Source organism: Chrysemys picta, chromosome 19 (genome assembly GCF_011386835.1).
Source record: "Chrysemys picta bellii isolate R12L10 chromosome 19, ASM1138683v2, whole genome shotgun sequence".
Taxonomy (NCBI): Eukaryota; Metazoa; Chordata; order Testudines; family Emydidae; genus Chrysemys; species Chrysemys picta.
In genome coordinates this window covers 5,916,558-5,933,764 of record NC_088809.1, presented here as the reverse complement: position 1 = coordinate 5,933,764, position 17,207 = coordinate 5,916,558, and the positions used below count along the sequence as shown (strand labels likewise).

The window sequence follows — 17,207 nt, the reverse complement described above, 5'->3', positions numbered from 1 at the left end:
GTGTTCGTGAAATATTTGGATACACATTTGGGGTTTTCTGAACTTCCAGTTCCTGGGTGGGACTGGAACTAGAATGGTGGACATACTATAAAAAAAACAAAAAACCTCTCATGAGATTTCTATCTTAATTTTTTAGATTCAAGAGGCTCAGATAGTTTAAATAAGCATCTGGGACCAGATCCTCAGCTGGTGTGAATTGTTGTGACTCCGTTGACTTCAAGAACTATTCTGAGTTTCACCAGATTGTCATCTGGCCTCCAAACTTTCGTCTGCTTCTCCAAACCAAAGCCACACTCTGAATCATTTGAGCTTTCGCCATCAGGGCATCCTTCTCCCTCAGGAGAAGAGCACAGAGTCCTTCTATAGCTCTCCTTACAGAAGGGTCACTGTGTCATAGGTGTTCTGTTATTGGAATCTATACCAGGATGATTTTGCTCTGCAGTACTCCAAAATGAATTGCAAAGATGAGGGACTCAACAGTACTGTTTTTGGCAGACACACACACACACACACACACACACACACACACACACACACAAAACAAAACTGTAACAGGACAAAATGTGTCCATTTCCTGAGTTATACAGTACCTTCTTTTTCTAAATTAGGATAGTTAGGGGATCCAATCAGACGGGGGGGGAGGGGGTGAAGCAAGTTTTAGACATGAAAGAAATTGCAATGGTTTTGAGGTTTAGGCATGTCTGAAATCTCTCGTTCAGCGTATCAGTGAAATGATGCCCAGACTGTGAGGTAATCACCATATTTATTATGTTGACATTCAGGAAGCTTTTCCATGATCAGATTGTTTCCTAGGACTGTTGAGTTGGGGATGGAAAAGCAGGCAGTGCTCATCTTCTCACTCGTTGATTGTCTTGAGCTGCTGTGATCAGATGAAAATAAGATGTGCTGTCGTATTGGTGGGGGACACAGGGTCCCAGTCCCACAAGGGGCTGAGTGCTTTCAGCTCCTGTTGACTTTAGTGGGAATTGAGGGTGCCCTGCGCTTTTCAGGTTCAGGATCATACTGAATAGACATGTTTTGGGCCACAAGAAGTAGGGGTAAGCCTGTATATTTTCTCCAAGACTTTTGGGCAGGACCAGGCAACTTGGAGCTCTGTTTCTAGCAAAGTGGCAGAACAAAGTTTAACAGCATGGAGTTGTTAAGGGTTGTGAACATACAGAATAACATTTGAATTTGAATTTCCCTGGTAGAGGGGTCTCTAATGAGCAATCAGAGGCACTCCCACAACCCTAGAACAAGAGACCAGAACCAGCGATTTTAATATAGTGTTTTCTCTGTAAATGCTTTTTGGTCTCAAATACACAGATGGGCTGCTTGTGTAATTGAAGATAAAAGATAATTCTGCTTAAATACATGAAAAACATATATGCACACTGGCTTGCAGCAGGAAAACATATATTAAATATGAGAAGGTACATTGTAGATCTCAAGATTTGAAAGCAAATGAAACCAGTTGGGATATTGAAGAGTAAACTTTTAGTAGCAGCATATTGTGACTTTGAAGTTTGGGGTTGTTTTTTTCCCTCCTCTTAAATCAAAACAATTACATCTGCTTCTTCATTTACAGGGGGGAGAACACACACTTTTGGAAATCTTGCATGAACAGTTAGTACATTTCACACTGTGTACTTCGGCTACAGAAATCTGTTTTCGATAACTTTTAGATTGTTCTTTTAGCTTTTGAAACTTCACATACTAGCTAAAATGAGCAACTTGTCTTCTGAAAGTGCCATTTAAGTAGCAAAATGTCCTAAACCTCTTTATAAAAATATACAGCTGTATGAAACTTGAGATTAGTTTTTAAAGCACTGCAGTCATCGTGAAAGTGCCTATCATGAAGAATATTGTCTCTCTAAATGCTTAGTCCTTTATCTGGTGCACTTTTAACCTTCCATAAAATGTTCAGAGCCTGGCTGTATGCCAAAGATTTGGGTATCTTACTGTTTATGTACCTAGTTGTTGGGGGTGTTTGGGGTTTTTCTTTTTAAAGAAAACACAACAAGCTCCATTTATTTTTGCAGACAGAATGCTTTAAAGGTGCACACATGAAAATGTTTTATTCTTGTCTCAAGCATCTCATCTTGCTTGAAGTCAATCCAGACATTTATGTAAATGCAGATGTCCTCTTAATTTTTGTAAGTGTTATTCATTTGGCATTTTAGCATTGAAATAATGCACTACAGAGTAATTGCGCAATCTCAGTTGACTTTTGATGTTCAAAAGACTTCGTCTTCAGCCCTTGGGGTACGTGTTATCTTCTGTATCCCCTCCTCCAAGTCGTTAGACCCTACTACCTTTTTTTCCTGACACGCCAGCTTTCATCTCCAATACGTTACATTATAGAGAATTCTATGTGGATTCAGCCTTAGAGATGTTGTAAGATAATTTGACAGTCACTAATATTTTGCAAAGGCCACTGATTTCCAATTTCATAGGCAGTGTTTGCATGTCTTTTGTATTCTAAAAATGTAATGTAGCCCCTTCTTTTGGGTCTCAGCATCTTTCCTGTTGGAATGGTGTGAAACAAATTCAATACAGTGATTCATTTTCAGTATTAAAATATCATATCTCTGCATTTACTCTTTTCAAAGTTGTCTATGGTCCGTTTACTCAAACAGCTGGTAAAAACAAAATTGCTACAGTTCTTACTGCTTCTGGGAACTTCAAATTTGTCACAACCGACTGGAGCGTCTTTAAATCCGAAATTAACAGTCAGACTATGGTTCTGCTGTTCCCAAAGCACAGCTCCTACCACTTGAGCTCAAGGAGAATCTTCATTAGCTCTGATCAGGCCTCTGACACACATCTAAGCATTTCTTAATTCTGTCCAATAGAGGGCAATGGTGCATCTATATGCTACCCTTTCATTGCCGTGAGGAAAAATTTTAACACCTGAGAAGGACACCAAGTTTACCTACTTTCAAACTTTATAATCTGATGCGAAACATCCTTCCATTTGCTTAATTGCTGATAAATTTAAGACAAAACAGCTCTTTTTATTACTGGGTCTGAAAAAAAGGGTATGCCCCCAACTGGCTGTGTAGCAGCTGTACAAACACAGAAATCAAACAAGCCTTCTAATTTCCAGATAGAGGAGACATACATGCCACTAAAAACAGCAGTGTAGAGGTGGCGACATGAGCAGCTGGAGGAGCTAAGTGCCCAAGTATGTACCTAGTGTCTTGGACAGGATCCTGCTTGGGGCAGCGACACTTCTATTTTTAGCACACCAGCTCAGTCCAAGCTAGCGCCAGTATGTTTCATTGAGATGGAAATTGCACCTCCTGCTTGAGGTGTAGACATCCCCTTCAAGTAGATATCCCTGAAAATGAGAGCAGACTCTGGTCTTTGGAGATTCATGAAAGTTCTCGCATAATGAACCTGGTCAGTTCATTAACTGTAGCAACATTACAATAAAAACGCTTTACTAATCCTTGTGTTAGGAAGAGTCACGTAGTTCATAAACATCTGCAAAAGCAGGTCCTTAAGACTTCCGCTGTGTTAGTATAAGTTGTCTTTTACCCTTCATTGTACATGGGACCCTTTTGGAGGCGAATCCAGATGGCAGAATCTGCATAATAACTATTTATTATTTGTAATAAACAGTGCTTAGAATTCAGATAGCAGAGACCAATTGTGGCAGACACTGTACACACACGCATTAAAACAGTCCCTGCCCCAAAGATTTTACAATCTAGGTTAATAACAAGAAGATATAGAGCATCCCTACTCTCTAATACTTGGATATTCTAAGCAAGAGGACATATACAGTGCTCTGATTCTGAATAGTGTAGCTGCAGGGGGGACTATTTGCTTTTCTTCAAAACAAAAGAAAGTTGCTTTGATTGTTAAATGAGGTTCTAATTTTTGCCTCTGAACTGTTCTTCCAAAAGTTGCTTGTGTCCCCAGTGTGAAGTTTCATCTAACCTGGCCTTTTTAAAGAGAGACATCTCATTTCTCTTATCCTATGGTAAACCAAATACCAGGTTTGCATCCTAGTTTCACAAAAAGGCAGAGAGTACATTCCAGTGCTTCTAAGCACTTTCCATTTAAATTTGGATTGTAAAGGACCCTGTGCAGTAATCGTGGTGAATGACAGAAATGGAACTCAGAGCTTCAAACATGAGTTGCTAATATGCCTTGCCACTTCCTTGATTCCTAGCTATTAATGGAGTAATTCCTAATGAATCATCAGATGTCTGATAGACTTTCCAATGTGCACTAATTCTTACACTTCCCTCCCTTCCCCCACAACTCAGACCCTTGCCGGAACCCTGGTTCCTTTAAAAATGCCGTCGATATAACTCAAAAATATTCAGCACAGAAAAAGAAAAAGGGAACTTGACATTAGTTGAGCTTGAAAGGTTTGGTGCTGTGAAAAGTGACTGACGTGTGAAAAGAGGCTACAATTAGTTCTTTCCCCAAGCACTCTTCCATTCAGTCCAGGGTCACTCCTTCAGCAAGCTGAGGGCTTGAGTGTAATGTGTTGTGACAGTTTGAGATGATGAAGAATAATTCTTGTATTCAGAGTTGCGGCTGCTTCCCCACTACCCTGACACATCAGGCTGGCTGTCATTGTATCATTTATCCCGGCTGCATCTCTGCCATGCTGTACAGGAGTTTGTGCAATTCTCAGTAGGTAGAGTAAAGGGTCAGCTCTTCCAGCAAATGGTTTTTGAGGATATTTTGAAACTGTGCTTAACAGCCTGCTGTAGGGGAAGTCAAACAGAGAGAAAGGAAAAACCATTAGAAGAAATAATGCACTAGAGATGCGATTTTTGAGTAGCCATAAAGGAGATACCATGGCTTCAAGTGGACCACTACAGAGAGAGCACAAATAAGAAAGGCAGCATAATTTATGAGTGTTCCGGGCAAAAGAGGGCTATATAGATTTTCTTCAGGCATTGAATTAATGTGCCATATAAAATGGCTTCACATTTAGGCTTGGCAGGGCTTTATACCTTTCTAGATTTGCTGTGGTCCTTTGACAGTTCCTGAAGCTTTTTCGAATTGAATGTACAGCAACCTGGCTTGGACTGGTGCCTGATGTAGCTTGTTCTGCTCCGACACATACCTGATGATCACGAGCTTTGAGATAGGGCCATGTCCCCTCCCCCACCCCTCGTTTGTCACAAAGCTTAGTAAAAGCAGAGGATTATTTTTGCAGTATGATGGGCCTGCACGGTAGGATCAGGCTTGGTATTTGAAAACTGAAGGTAAATATTAACAGAAATAAGTGCTTCCTACCAGTTTCTCGCAATTAGCTCACTAATGCAACAGAATACAGCATGTGAAGGAAATATATCACTGATGCTGTTTTCAGCCTGTGGCAGGGATGAAAACAGGACAGCATGGGGAGGGAGTTAATGGAACACACAGAGCCATGCATTTGAGTTCCTATTGCTCTGTTAATCAGGTTTAAATTGCAGTAGTACCTGAAATGTGCTCCGCACTTTCCAAGCACAGAGGAAGACATGCCGACTGTCTAACCCTGGATCACTCCCTGCAGCTGTCACTCAGTGGTCATCCTCTCCCTACACATTCCACAGCTCTGATTACAGGTCCCCAGTTTACCCCAGGTCTCTGATTCAGCACAGCCACAGATTGACAACAGGAGTGAAAGGATGATGGATGAAAAAAACTGGGACCTAGAGAAGGCTGAAAGAAAATCATTATTATTATACTTACATGCCTCTCTGGGGCACCCATCATTATGCTGTTATCTCTGTGTATACGTGTCCATGCACGGAGACAGCGACTTGGTGAGTGCCTGCACCCGCTGGCAGGGCTGGGCCTTAATCTAGGTGGCCTGTGTATAAATGAGAGTGAGGAGGTCATTTGGTTTACATGTGGGATAGAGGCCAAGATTTTCAAAAGTGACTCATGCCCAACGTGAAACACCTTAAAGGGGCTTGATTTCCAGGAAGTGCTGGGCCCCCACCCTTTGGAAATCAGGCCCCCTTAAGATGTCTTCCTAAACTCTTTGTCACTTTTGAAAAGAGTGGCCAAAGTGAAAGCAGAAAGAAGCCTCTTCTATCAAAACAAATGACCAGGCTTTGTACCATGTACCCTGGGGATGGAGGAATATCCTCTCGGCATAGATATACAGTACAGTCAGAGGCGGAGGGTTGTGTAGTGCTGTGGACACAGTGTACATCTGTGTGTAGTGCTTTATGAGTGTAAGAGCACAAGCCCTCTTTCCCGAGGAACTTATAACCTGTTATAAACACCCACTGATAAAATGAGTGTCATCTCGGTGGGCATCCAAACTTTACACCTCATCCCACTGTGTTAGTGAGTCGTTGCCAACTCTGGTAAATTATCTGCTATTTCAGTGTGTCTGTTGTTCTTCAGGTCCAAATCTTGCTGTCAGCGTTTTGGGTGAACCTCATCTGCAAGGCTTAGAATGTCTGCAATAGTATCGGTATAAGGAGTGGGGTCTAACTTTCTATGTTGTTAACTGAGCATGAGGAAATATGATAGGGTTCTTCTCTGAAATTTACAGTGAAATAAGTATTGCGAACTAGTCACCTCCCTACTCTAGCCACTAGAAACACTGCTTCCTGCAGCATTTCCACTCATGCCTTTTCTGTCCTGTCGACTTTTTTTCAGGAGAAACGAATTCTCTCACTCCTTCTGTACTGGGAGATATTGGTCCTTGCTCTGGTCTGTTCTACACTAGCATGCCTCCATTGATTTAAGAGGCACTTAATCCTGATTTGCACCAGCAATAGATGAGAATCAGTGCCACAGCCTCCCAGGGCCACGAAGCCACATTGACACAAATCTGCACATTAGCTGGTAGGGAATAATTGTTGACAGTTATTTCTTTCCTGCTTATTTTTAGAGCCCCATGGAGCCTGTTTCCTTTGAAATCTGGTAGATGTGCAGCACTGGAGATTAGTTTTTTGTTGTTGTTTCTTTCCTCAACACAGTTCAACTCACATGTGCCCTGAAGCCCTCTATTATTCTGTGATTCCCATTTGCTCTGCTGGTGGCGGTTACAGTGAGCATCAAAAGTGAGGAGAGGGCTGCTCTGTGCTCTCCTGAACTGGCTCCCTTCTCATCTCTTCAGCAGATGTTTCTGCCTATTGCTTTTTCTAGGCCAATCGGAACTTTGAGTCATTTCCCCTAGGGATGCGGGCAGGTTTTAGTATTTATGTCTCCAGTATTAGTGTTTGTTTATATTTGTGTTTATTTTTCACAGGCTTTTTAATGCCTCAGGGAGCCATTTAGGGGGCCAAAGTAATGCAAGTGCTGGTCTTCTCACAGTATTTCATTTCCTTGATAGTGGAAATGCGATGAGAAGAGCAGGTCTTGTGTTATTTTGACCCCATAAATAACTCCCGGAGGCCCCCTTCTTCCTTCTCCTCTCCACTTTGCAGACCCTGAAGACTCAACCCCGGTTTTCTTGCCTCAGCAGAAGCAAATTGAAGTTATCGCAAATAGCCAGCAAATCTGCAAGACGGAATGTGTTTTATGTGAGATGCGATTTGTTGGCTAGTATACAGGCCCCTTAAAGTGTATCATCAGAAGTTGTTTTACTGCTACATTTAAGGAAGTTAATACATCTTGGCAGTATATACCTGTGGAAATGTAGATGAAATAACCTGCAGACAACCTAGGGCCAAGTCCATTCCTGTCTTAACTCACCATGGAAGCCAACAGAATTACACCAGGGACAGATCCGTCTCCCAGTATTTGAGCACCGCTAAACTTGTGACCTCCCACAGCCAACATAACCAAGGACGTTCCAAGCTGAGGCTGCCATTCTGCCTTTCACTCACTTCCTTCTGCAGGTGGATTTTGATTTTGAGTGAACTTAGCCCTCTGTTTATCCACAGAACAGGTACAGCACAGGCAGCAGCCTTGCAAGCTTCCTTACAGCCATGTCAATGACCTGGAGGATTCACCTCTGGGGTTGAGAAGGTTCTAGAACAATAATACGTTACACTTCCATAGCGCTGTGCAGTCAAGGATCTTGGAGTGCTTTCCAAAGTTGGGTTAGTAGAATTATCCCCTTTTAACAGACAAGGAAGCAGACATGGCAAGATTAAGGACTTGTCTACACTTAAAACACTGCAGCTATGAAACAGCACCGTTGTAGCATTTCAGTGAAGACACGACCTACACTGATCAGTGAAGCTGTCCCATTGGCAAACGTGCTCCACCTCCCCGAGAGGTAGTAGCTAGGTCGACCCATTGCCCTAGAGCTGTGCGCACCAGGGGTTAGGTCGGCTTAGGGGTGTGGATGTTTCACACCCCTAAGCGATGTAGATATACACCTAACTTCCGAGTGTAGACTAGGCCTCAGACTTGCCCAGGGTCACAGAGGAAGGCAGTGGCTGAGTAAGGAATAGAACAGAGGTCTCCTGACTCCCAGTTCATTAATAGTCCTCTTTCTTCAGCATTTAGGCTTACACTCATTCAATCCTTCATCTGCCTGCTGAAATTGCCAGTGAGATCCACATGTGAAAATGGGTGTTTTTATGTGAGCAACCGCAGTATGATTGCCAGATACACTTCACATGGGCCATACGATGGTAAAGACCGTTGTGCTTTGCCATCCTGGGCTGGATTTGAATTCTCAACCTACCAAAAAGGCTCATTATCCCCTGAGCCATCCATGCCCCCAACATGATGTCACTTTTGAGGTCCATGCATATTTTAGAGGTGTGCTGCCCCTCCCCCTTCCCCACTGTATAAACGGAATAGTTAAGAACAGAACTTTTAAGAGGGAGATTTTCAAAGGTACAAAAGTATCTAGTTCCCATCTGTGCCTTTGGAAATCTCCCCCAAATTCACTGGCTTTGCTTGGTTTATGTCACAACCTTAACATTACTTAAAGGAGCTTTTTGTTTTAATTCCTTTATATTATTTTAAAACGGTAGATTTTAAAAAGATGGAAAAGGGAAGAAGTAGGAAGGTAAACCTCCACCATTTAACATTTTCCCCTGTTTTAATCATGATCATATTATAATTTTTGAGAGTGTTTAACAATATCGGACTGGGAACCTTTTATTTTCTTTAAAAGACGTATCATTTAAAAATCTGTCTGTCCTTTGATAAATTAAGTCCCAGGCTAATGCCTCATTTCAAGGGTTTCAATTGGCAGAGATTTTTTTCCCCTCTGAACTGTACATACATGAAAGAAAGAAGTGATTTAAAATGGAAATGCTGAAATGTATTTAAATAGACACCTCTTAAGGATTGTTTGAAAATCATTCGAAGGAGGATTTTTGTGTGCTCATGATGGTTCATAATATTCTCCTTGGAAGCTTAAGTGGTTGTCTTACCAAATTTGGATTTCATCTCTAGCACACATGCACGTTGCTTTGTTACTGCGAGGTTCTTAATAAGTGCTGCTGGAATTGATTTGCCTTTAAGGAAAACAATATTGAAAAAACTGCTGTGAGGAAGATAGACATATTGAAAGGCTTTTGCACAGACTGCAATGAGATATAAGAGAAAGAAAGATGGCCAAATGTCAGGAATGGTCTAGTTATTACATAGTCCTGCCTTGAGTGCAGGGGATTGGACTAAATGACCTCCCAAGGTCCCTTCCCGTCCTACATGTCTATGATTTTATCCCCCTTTAAAATGCTTCCTTATCTGATTGACATTCAGGGATGTAATGACCATGCTGACTTTGTCTATTGATGTAATAGCCATGAGCCTGACGGCCATATTTACAATGGGGTTGGTCTCTGGTGACCATGAAATGCCTATGCCTACATTGTATAGCTGCTCTGAGGGGCGGAATAGGGAGCAGCCTTCCCAGGTGCCTGCAGGGGTAGAGAGCCTGGGTTCCTCTTAGTGGTGCTTTATAATATAGCACTTGGGATTTGAGCAATGGTACCTTACATATCAAAGTATGTTGCACCTCTGTCTTGCTGTGTAACTGGCTCCACACAGAGCAGAATGTCCGTAGGCTTTAGGCCTCATTGGTCCCTGTGTTCTGGATGGATCCCTAAAGGGAATCATCTATGAAACCAAAAACACCTCCCCCTCTGTAGAGGGAAAGGGCCAGAAACAAACAAGGGGATCAGCTAAATCTAGGAGACAACAAATGAAAATACAGGAAGGTAGCGTAGGTCATAGGTTTAAAATCAGGGCTTCCAAGGGGGACACAGAGCAAAGAACCCCAGACAGTGCCCACTGCTCCTCAAAGGAGTCCAGGGAGCTGCTCAGAGGAACTCTGCCAAGAGACACACACGGGCTTTGGGGTGAGAACTTCCACCCAAGGCCTGTTGGTTTTCTGATGTGTTCCTACATGCAGCCAGAACTTGGGTCTTTGTTTCTACTTTAACCGTTAACCTAGTCAGACTTTGTTCATTCTCATTTTTAACTTGATTTGTGTAGTGTTGCGTTACAGTAGCATGTAGAGGCCTGAGCTGAGAGTGAGGCCCCATTGTGATGGGCGTTGTACAAACACTTAGCAAGCCTGGCCCTGCTGCAAAGAGGTTACAGTCTAAACAGACAAGACAAAGGATGGGATGGAGAACGGAGGCAGAGAGAGGTGAAGCAGCTTGCCCAAGGATCACACAAAGAGCTCAGTGTCTCCTGACTCCCAGTCCAGTACCCCATCCATTAAACCTCAACTCCTCTCCAATTTTCTTATGCTTTTCTCAGTGCTGTTTTACTCTCCTTGGCACTAGCCCCCATGGCGCCCCTAGTGGTGGTGAGAAGTAATGCAGGCAGTCTCCCACAGAGAGCGTTCTTCTTCAATGACTATCTACTGGTTTGTAATGGAAAGGTTTTCCATTTCATAGCGCAGTAAAATACATACAGATGAGTGGCCTAATTTGCAGAGGTGCTGAGCACTGTCACCTTGCACTGAGAGGAACAGGAGCTACCATTGCTTAGCGCCCCTGAAAACCCTTAAGGCTTTGATTCTCAGGGAAAAAATCCCACTTTAAGATACTAAGTAAATCACTGAGGAATGGCAAATATAAAGGCACTGTTACTAAAAAAGGCTGGAGTTATGTAATGCCTCTGCCAGAATCTCATGCACTCTTCCCCCCACCTATAAGCTGGCATTTTGCTGCTCAGCATTTGGGCTTTTGGGCTTTGGGACTCTACAGTACTGAGGAAAAATAAATGCTGCTTCTTCCTCCTCTTTTTTAATGGTACTGAAAATGCAGCACTTGCCTGAAAATCAATTATGGTTTTTAAAAAAATGAGAGAGCGAGAGAGAGAGGAAAGTAACCTCGTAAGGAGTTCAACAGCCCTAATGATGTTTGATTGGAGCCTACCCATGTTCTGTCTTATTGGTGATGGCTACACAGTGGGTGAAAGCTCTGACGTGAGACATTTAACCAAAGCCAGCTGTGTGCAAGGGGAGATAAAAGCACAAAATCAGCCAGGATCAGCACAGTGTTCGTGTGGGATACACCGCTCATTTCTGATTTAAATGACTGTTTTTACTTCCTGAACTCCTGGGACAGTTAGGATGTGAAGGAATATGAAGACATTAACAAAACGCTGTCAAGAAAACCATGATTCGGGCATTGTCACCGCTTCTTACAGGTTGACAGACTTCCTAGAGGTTTGTTTTTTCGTGTAACCTATGCCAATTATCTCCCTTGCAAACTACTTCCATGATCAAGTACTAAATTTGCCATGTCTTACTAGATGAGGTGTGAATTCAAATGGATCTATGAGCCCATCTATGCACGTGTACCTCGTATTAATGCTAAGAGGAACTGTTAGAAAGGTACTTGGGTGGGGTGTTTTTTGTTTTAGAGACGACGCTTGTCGCTGGGGCAGTGCATTTTACTTACATGCTTGTCCTTATCTCTGAGTCTCAGCGCAATAAAGGGACTGTCATCATGTTTATAAATGAGGTCGAATCCCATTGTGAGAGTGAACTCCGTGAACGGCAGCGATACAGTCAAATTCGGCGGCGAACAACATTTAGAATCATTCACCCAAATCCTGCCATCCTTGACTCGCTTCCTAGCCAGTCCTTGTTCACGAAAAACTCCCATTGAAGTCAATAGGGAAAACTCTTTGTCTGTCTGTCAATCTGTGTGCTCCATGTGTTTATCCTGTACCCTTCACCATGGTACCACAAGTGCCTTTCAACATTATACCAATCCGGTCAATGGCCTACAGATAGACTCTCCCCCCCTTTCCCATAGCAGAATTATTAGGGGCTTCACATCATAGGTCTTACCCCTTTTTATCCAGACAGCTTGAGTAGAAACAGAGTACGCAGCGTGGGCTTTGGCCCTCACTTTGCAACTCACCAGAATATTTGTTGTAATCTGTCACTGAGTGGCTGGGAGAGGATGCTTGTGCTCTACGTGGGGTCCTGCCTAATATCACCGCTGAGTGCTGGAGAGTGTGAGACTGCCCAGTCGCATTGCCCGCACGCTGCCGCTGAGTCAACGTTTGGAGTCAAGTGGCTCACGCAGAGTCCGAGTTAGAAACGATGTTCTGCCCACACAAAAATCTGAGTGTTTCAAGAGTTAAGACCAGCCCGGGAAGGAATGATGCATGTGTGATTGCAAGAGGGGAATAAATCCTGTGCAAATGTAGTAACCTTAGACCCCTGGGCCTGTTTACAGACTCCTCCAGCCCTCTGCAATCTCTACAGTTTCGTCACCTTTTAGTGATGTAAATGGACGCTAACCATGATCATTTCTGCTTTCTTCTTTTGCTTTGAGATAGTAGCCCGAGCAGACAAGCACCCAGGAAAGTTTATTGTTTCTGTTTGCCTCAGAAACCACAAAGATGCTTTCCGCTGTATGTACAGCACAAAGAAGTTGTGGAAAATCCTTTTTTAAATAGGCTGTTGAACGGCATTGGTTGAGTGCAGTTGTTGCAAGTCACAGTTAGCGAGTATCACAATTGAACTCTTTTTCCTAGTCCGGTCATATCACCAGCTCTGCCTGTTAAGTGAAGTGATGCCATTGTTTGTCAATAGGACTTCTATAATTCTGCTTAGTTCAATCTTGCAAATCTCCAATTTGGGATCTTAATATATTGCAAATCAATGTACTCGTCCCCAAGGAAGTGATTACACACCGCATCTGAAATTGAAATACAGGGTTTAGATGTCTTAATCAAACTCCATTTTTATTCAGACTGAAATATAAACCTAGCAAAGAAGTAGATATGATGCCTCTGGAGTGTTTCGTCAAATCACCCAGTAAAAGGTGGATGACGAGTGAATGCAATGTTAGAACAGCAATACAATAAACAGATTTGTCAGTAAAATGGCCTTCTAATGGCAAACGTCCTTCTTTTATCTGAAACATTAACCAGGGCCTGTTTTCTCGTTCCATTTCAGAGCTTCAGCGAGAAGGAAGCATAGAAACTCTCAGTAACAGTTCTGGTTCCACCAGCGGAAGCATTCCACGCAATTTTGATGGTTACAGATCACCTCTCCCGACAAACGAAAACCAGCCTCTAAGTCTTTTCCCTACAGGATTCCCTTAAATTAGCCAAACATACGAGGAGAAATTCAGACTGGCTAACCAAATGTCCCTCCAGCTAAACAGTTTTGATGTGTATTTCACCCACGCGTTAGCTGCACTGCTGGATGGTTCTCGTTACACTAATAAATATTGACGACTCTTCTGCTTAAAGTCTTCTTAAAATATATTGACAATTTATTGAGTTTGTTTTCCTGTGCAATATTGATAAGAAGAGACTCTTTCTTCAATCCTTACAGCTTGGTGGCTTCGTTTTGGTGTGTCCAGGAAGAGACCGTTGAGAGGAGAAATACTTTTAAAACCATTTTTTGGTTGAGCCCATGATTTTACAACCATTACTTGCTTTTTTGTGTTTAAAAAAAGGGCATCTGCGTAACTTGAGTGGTGAATTAGCCATCCAGCCGGTGAATTCTAGCTATTTGCAAAATTGAGGAGCATTGAAGAATGAACTGATGGGAGTGAAAACTTGAGGACTGTCTACGAGACAGATGGCGAATAGGACTGATATGTTATTACTTCGTTTATGCATCTCTTTGCTGTCCTCCTTTGGTTCCCTGCTGATATTAATTGATGCCAGGAGTATTACAAATGAAGAAGTTTCTTTTTGTTCTTGGGAAGAATTATCTTTATTGCTCCAGTTTTATTCTAGTCATGTGTTTTAGAAATGTTCTTAATTGACTAACAGAAGTCATAAATATCTCATATTCAGTTATAAAAATTGTTCACTGGAACTCTACTAGCTGTCCAAATGTGCATGTGTCATTGAATAAATCTAAGTTTAACCAAATCTGCTTTAGTGTCCGTGTTCCTGTCGTGTTAGTACAGGGGTTCTCAAACTGGGGGTCGTGACCCCTCGGGTCACGAGGTTATTACATGGGGGGTCGCGAGCTGCCAGCCTCCACCCCAAACCCCGCTTCGCCTCCAGCATTTATAACTATGTTATATATAAAAAAAGTGTTTTAAATTTAAAAGGGGGGTTGCACTCAGAGGCTTGTTGTGTGAAAGGAGTCACCAGGACAAAAGTTTGAGAATCACTGTGTTAGTAGGATGTGTGTATGCTCCATATATATTCCTGTATCAAATAGTATGTGCTTATTTCCCAATATTAAGACCTTCCAGGCCTTAATTAAACCCACCTAAGAGCACCAAACTAGGTCTGTTGCATCCTTAACTGTCAGCCATTTATGCCAGGCCAAACTTTTCAAAATGGATGGCTTAAATTAGGCACCTTGCATCAAAAGAAATGGATGTCAGCACTTCAGAAAATCAGGCCAATTATTTAAATGCCTAAATATGGGTTTAGGTGCCTAACTTTAGAGTCCCAAGTAAGAACATTTTGGCCACAGTTCTTTGCAAGTTCATTTTTCTGTTCTTTTTTTTTTATAAAGTAGTTATTTTTAAAAAATAATCTCAGTGGACGCATGTTCCAACCTGATAATCTGTTATTCATGGAGATAACATCCAGCACTGGCTACTTGTACCTCTTTTACACTACAGACACAGAGCCCAGGAAACTCCATGACGAGACCTTTGTGGAGTCTCCATTGAATTGGAAGAAGTCGCAGGGTGAATGATCCTGCCAGTTTTCACGGACAGTAGTGACAAGAACCTTCCACAAGAGATAGGAGATCATTGCAAGGAGCCTCTGCTCTCTCCTCTACTGATTTCTGCTGGCTTCAGTGTAGGAGCTATGACTTTTATACCAGTTGAGGATTCAGCCCATTGACTTCAATGGAGCTAAGCTGATTAACATTAGCTGCGAGGGCCTGACCCTCTGGTTTTGGCCTATTGACAGCCTGGCCATCCATTAACATCTCTTGCATTAGATAAAGTGTTAAGTATAAAATGAAGAAGCTGCAAACCCATATAATACACAGATATTAGTAGGAAACAATTCTAGTGACGGCTCACTCCCAGTAGCCACATAAACCTCAGTATTTCAGCTCATTTTTTTTTTTTTTTAAGAAGGAGAAACCCAGAAGGGACTAACAGCTTATGAAATTTCCTTCTGACTTCTTTTTAATATAACCCATTTTGAGTCATGGAAATGAAAGGAAACTATCTAAACCCACAAAGCTTTTTGCACTCTTATAGCTTAAAAACAACCACATCGACTGATGCGAAATTGACCGTCTTCTTCCTTCGCCCCAGTCCCCAAATGCCAAAAATCAAATTCACGCTCAGGCTCAATATTTTTTTTTTCCCTGACTGCCAAACCTCTGATTCTCAGAAGATTTTTTTTTCTGTCTGTCTTAGAAACCACTAAACAATGGGAGCTGGTGGGAGAATTTCAGGTGTTGATCCAGTCTTTGATCAGTCCTTTTTCAGGCAAAAACTCTCTTTTGAAATCAATAGGCATTTACCTGCATTTTTGGGGAGGAAGTCCTTGCAGATCTGGCCCAATGGCTAGAGCTGTGCTAACAGGCTGTGCTGTAATGCTGCATTTCTTTTATGTCTGTAAAATAATGGATTGAACTAAGCGAATTAGGCTAGGCAAATGGAACCACAAGGTCAAGTCAGTCCACACCAGTTAGGATTTTTAACACAGTTCACGCCAAGGTCAGTTCCAGACGTTCAAACAAAATCCAGATTAACACATACAGAAGGGATTGTGTTGTCACCGTGATTCTTGTTTCCTTTCAGTCTTTCCAAAGAACGGCCATAAGGGACGAGGTTCTTTTAAGGAAGACAACTGCTATTCTTCGTATTAGCAGAGCCTCCCCCAGCTTGGTTGCCAGCTCTGTCTGAACACACAAAGTAGGCGAGTGCATAATGCAGACTGGTGTCACTGGAAATGTGTTTGTTGTTGGCAGGCATTAAATCCCTTTTTCTAAGTGCTGCAATACAGCCAGGTGGAAATCCCCAGGCTGTAAGACACGCCTTTGAATCAGGATGTTTTGTTTAAAGGGCGGGGGGGGGTGGTTACAGATTGGGGCCGTGTCCATTTTGTTTATTGAAAAGGTTGCTGTGACTGTCCCATTGGAGCTAGCCCCTTCCCCAGCCTGGGAAGAAGGGCTAGATCTCTAAAATTCCCAACATGCATTGCAGCTGAGGTGGCTTGTTTCCTCTAGTCATTTAGGATTAAATTGATACATTCATAGATGACCTAGCAGAGTAGCCACCAAGCTCCAGTTCTCCAGGTAGGTGCCATTGAAAGCTGAGTACTTTGTAAGGGGAACGCCTTAGGCCCTGACTCAACAAGGTACTTCAGCATATGCCTAATTTTAAGCACATGAGTAGTTCCCATTGAGGTCACGGGCTTAAGTACCTTGCTTAATGAGGGTTATAAAGAATATCCTCTTTGAACAAGGGGCCAAGTGTTTTAATGGAACAACACCTTTCCTCCCCTCTCCTCCCTAATTTACCCTTGGAGGAGTATTCGGGTTCTAGCCAAGAAGGAAGCATATTGCTAGAAGTCCACATTGCATCCTATCGACGTGGCTCTTCCATTCTCATGTGCACTGGTGTAGCCACATTGAATTTGAGCACGAGCCATTGTAAATGAGAACAGAATTCAGCCCGTGAGGCCAGTCCTTTCAGTGAAGAGGCTACTGACAACCCTATATGATTGTGTCTACACTACCATGGCACAGGGCTGCAGCTACACCGCTGTAGTGTAGATGTTTCCTACATCGATGGAAGGGTGGTTTTTTCCCATCACTATAGTTCATCCACCTCTCTGAGAGGCAGTAGCTAAGTGGATGGAAGAATTCTTGCATCGACCTAGCTGCAACTATACCAGGG

General features: G+C 42.6%; 1 protein-coding gene and 1 long non-coding RNA gene across 17 annotated transcripts in view; one reads left to right on the top strand and one right to left on the bottom strand.

The window, feature by feature from the left end:
* The window catches only part of BCAS3 (BCAS3 microtubule associated cell migration factor), a 488,284-nt gene extending 474,034 nt beyond the window's left edge, over positions 1 to 14,250 (top strand). For 14 of the 16 annotated variants that reach the window (XR_010593801.1, XM_065573036.1, XM_065573033.1 and 11 more), the window contains one exon: positions 13,319 to 14,250. Coding sequence is in view for 13 of the 16 variants with exons in the window: in XM_065573036.1 (XP_065429108.1) it covers positions 13,319 to 13,467 (149 nt within the window). In the remaining 3 variants the exon portion in view is untranslated. The remainder of the gene's footprint in view (positions 1 to 13,318) is intronic. The other 2 variants (XM_065573034.1, XM_065573035.1) reach the window with 2 other exon arrangements.
* Positions 749 to 9,643, bottom strand: LOC135976566 (uncharacterized). The gene is made up of 2 exons (XR_010593804.1): positions 5,710 to 9,643; positions 749 to 4,730 (listed from the first exon to the last, which is right to left on the bottom strand). It is a non-coding gene; the product is annotated as an uncharacterized LOC135976566 (long non-coding RNA).
* Positions 14,251 to 17,207: the final 2,957 nt, after the last annotated feature.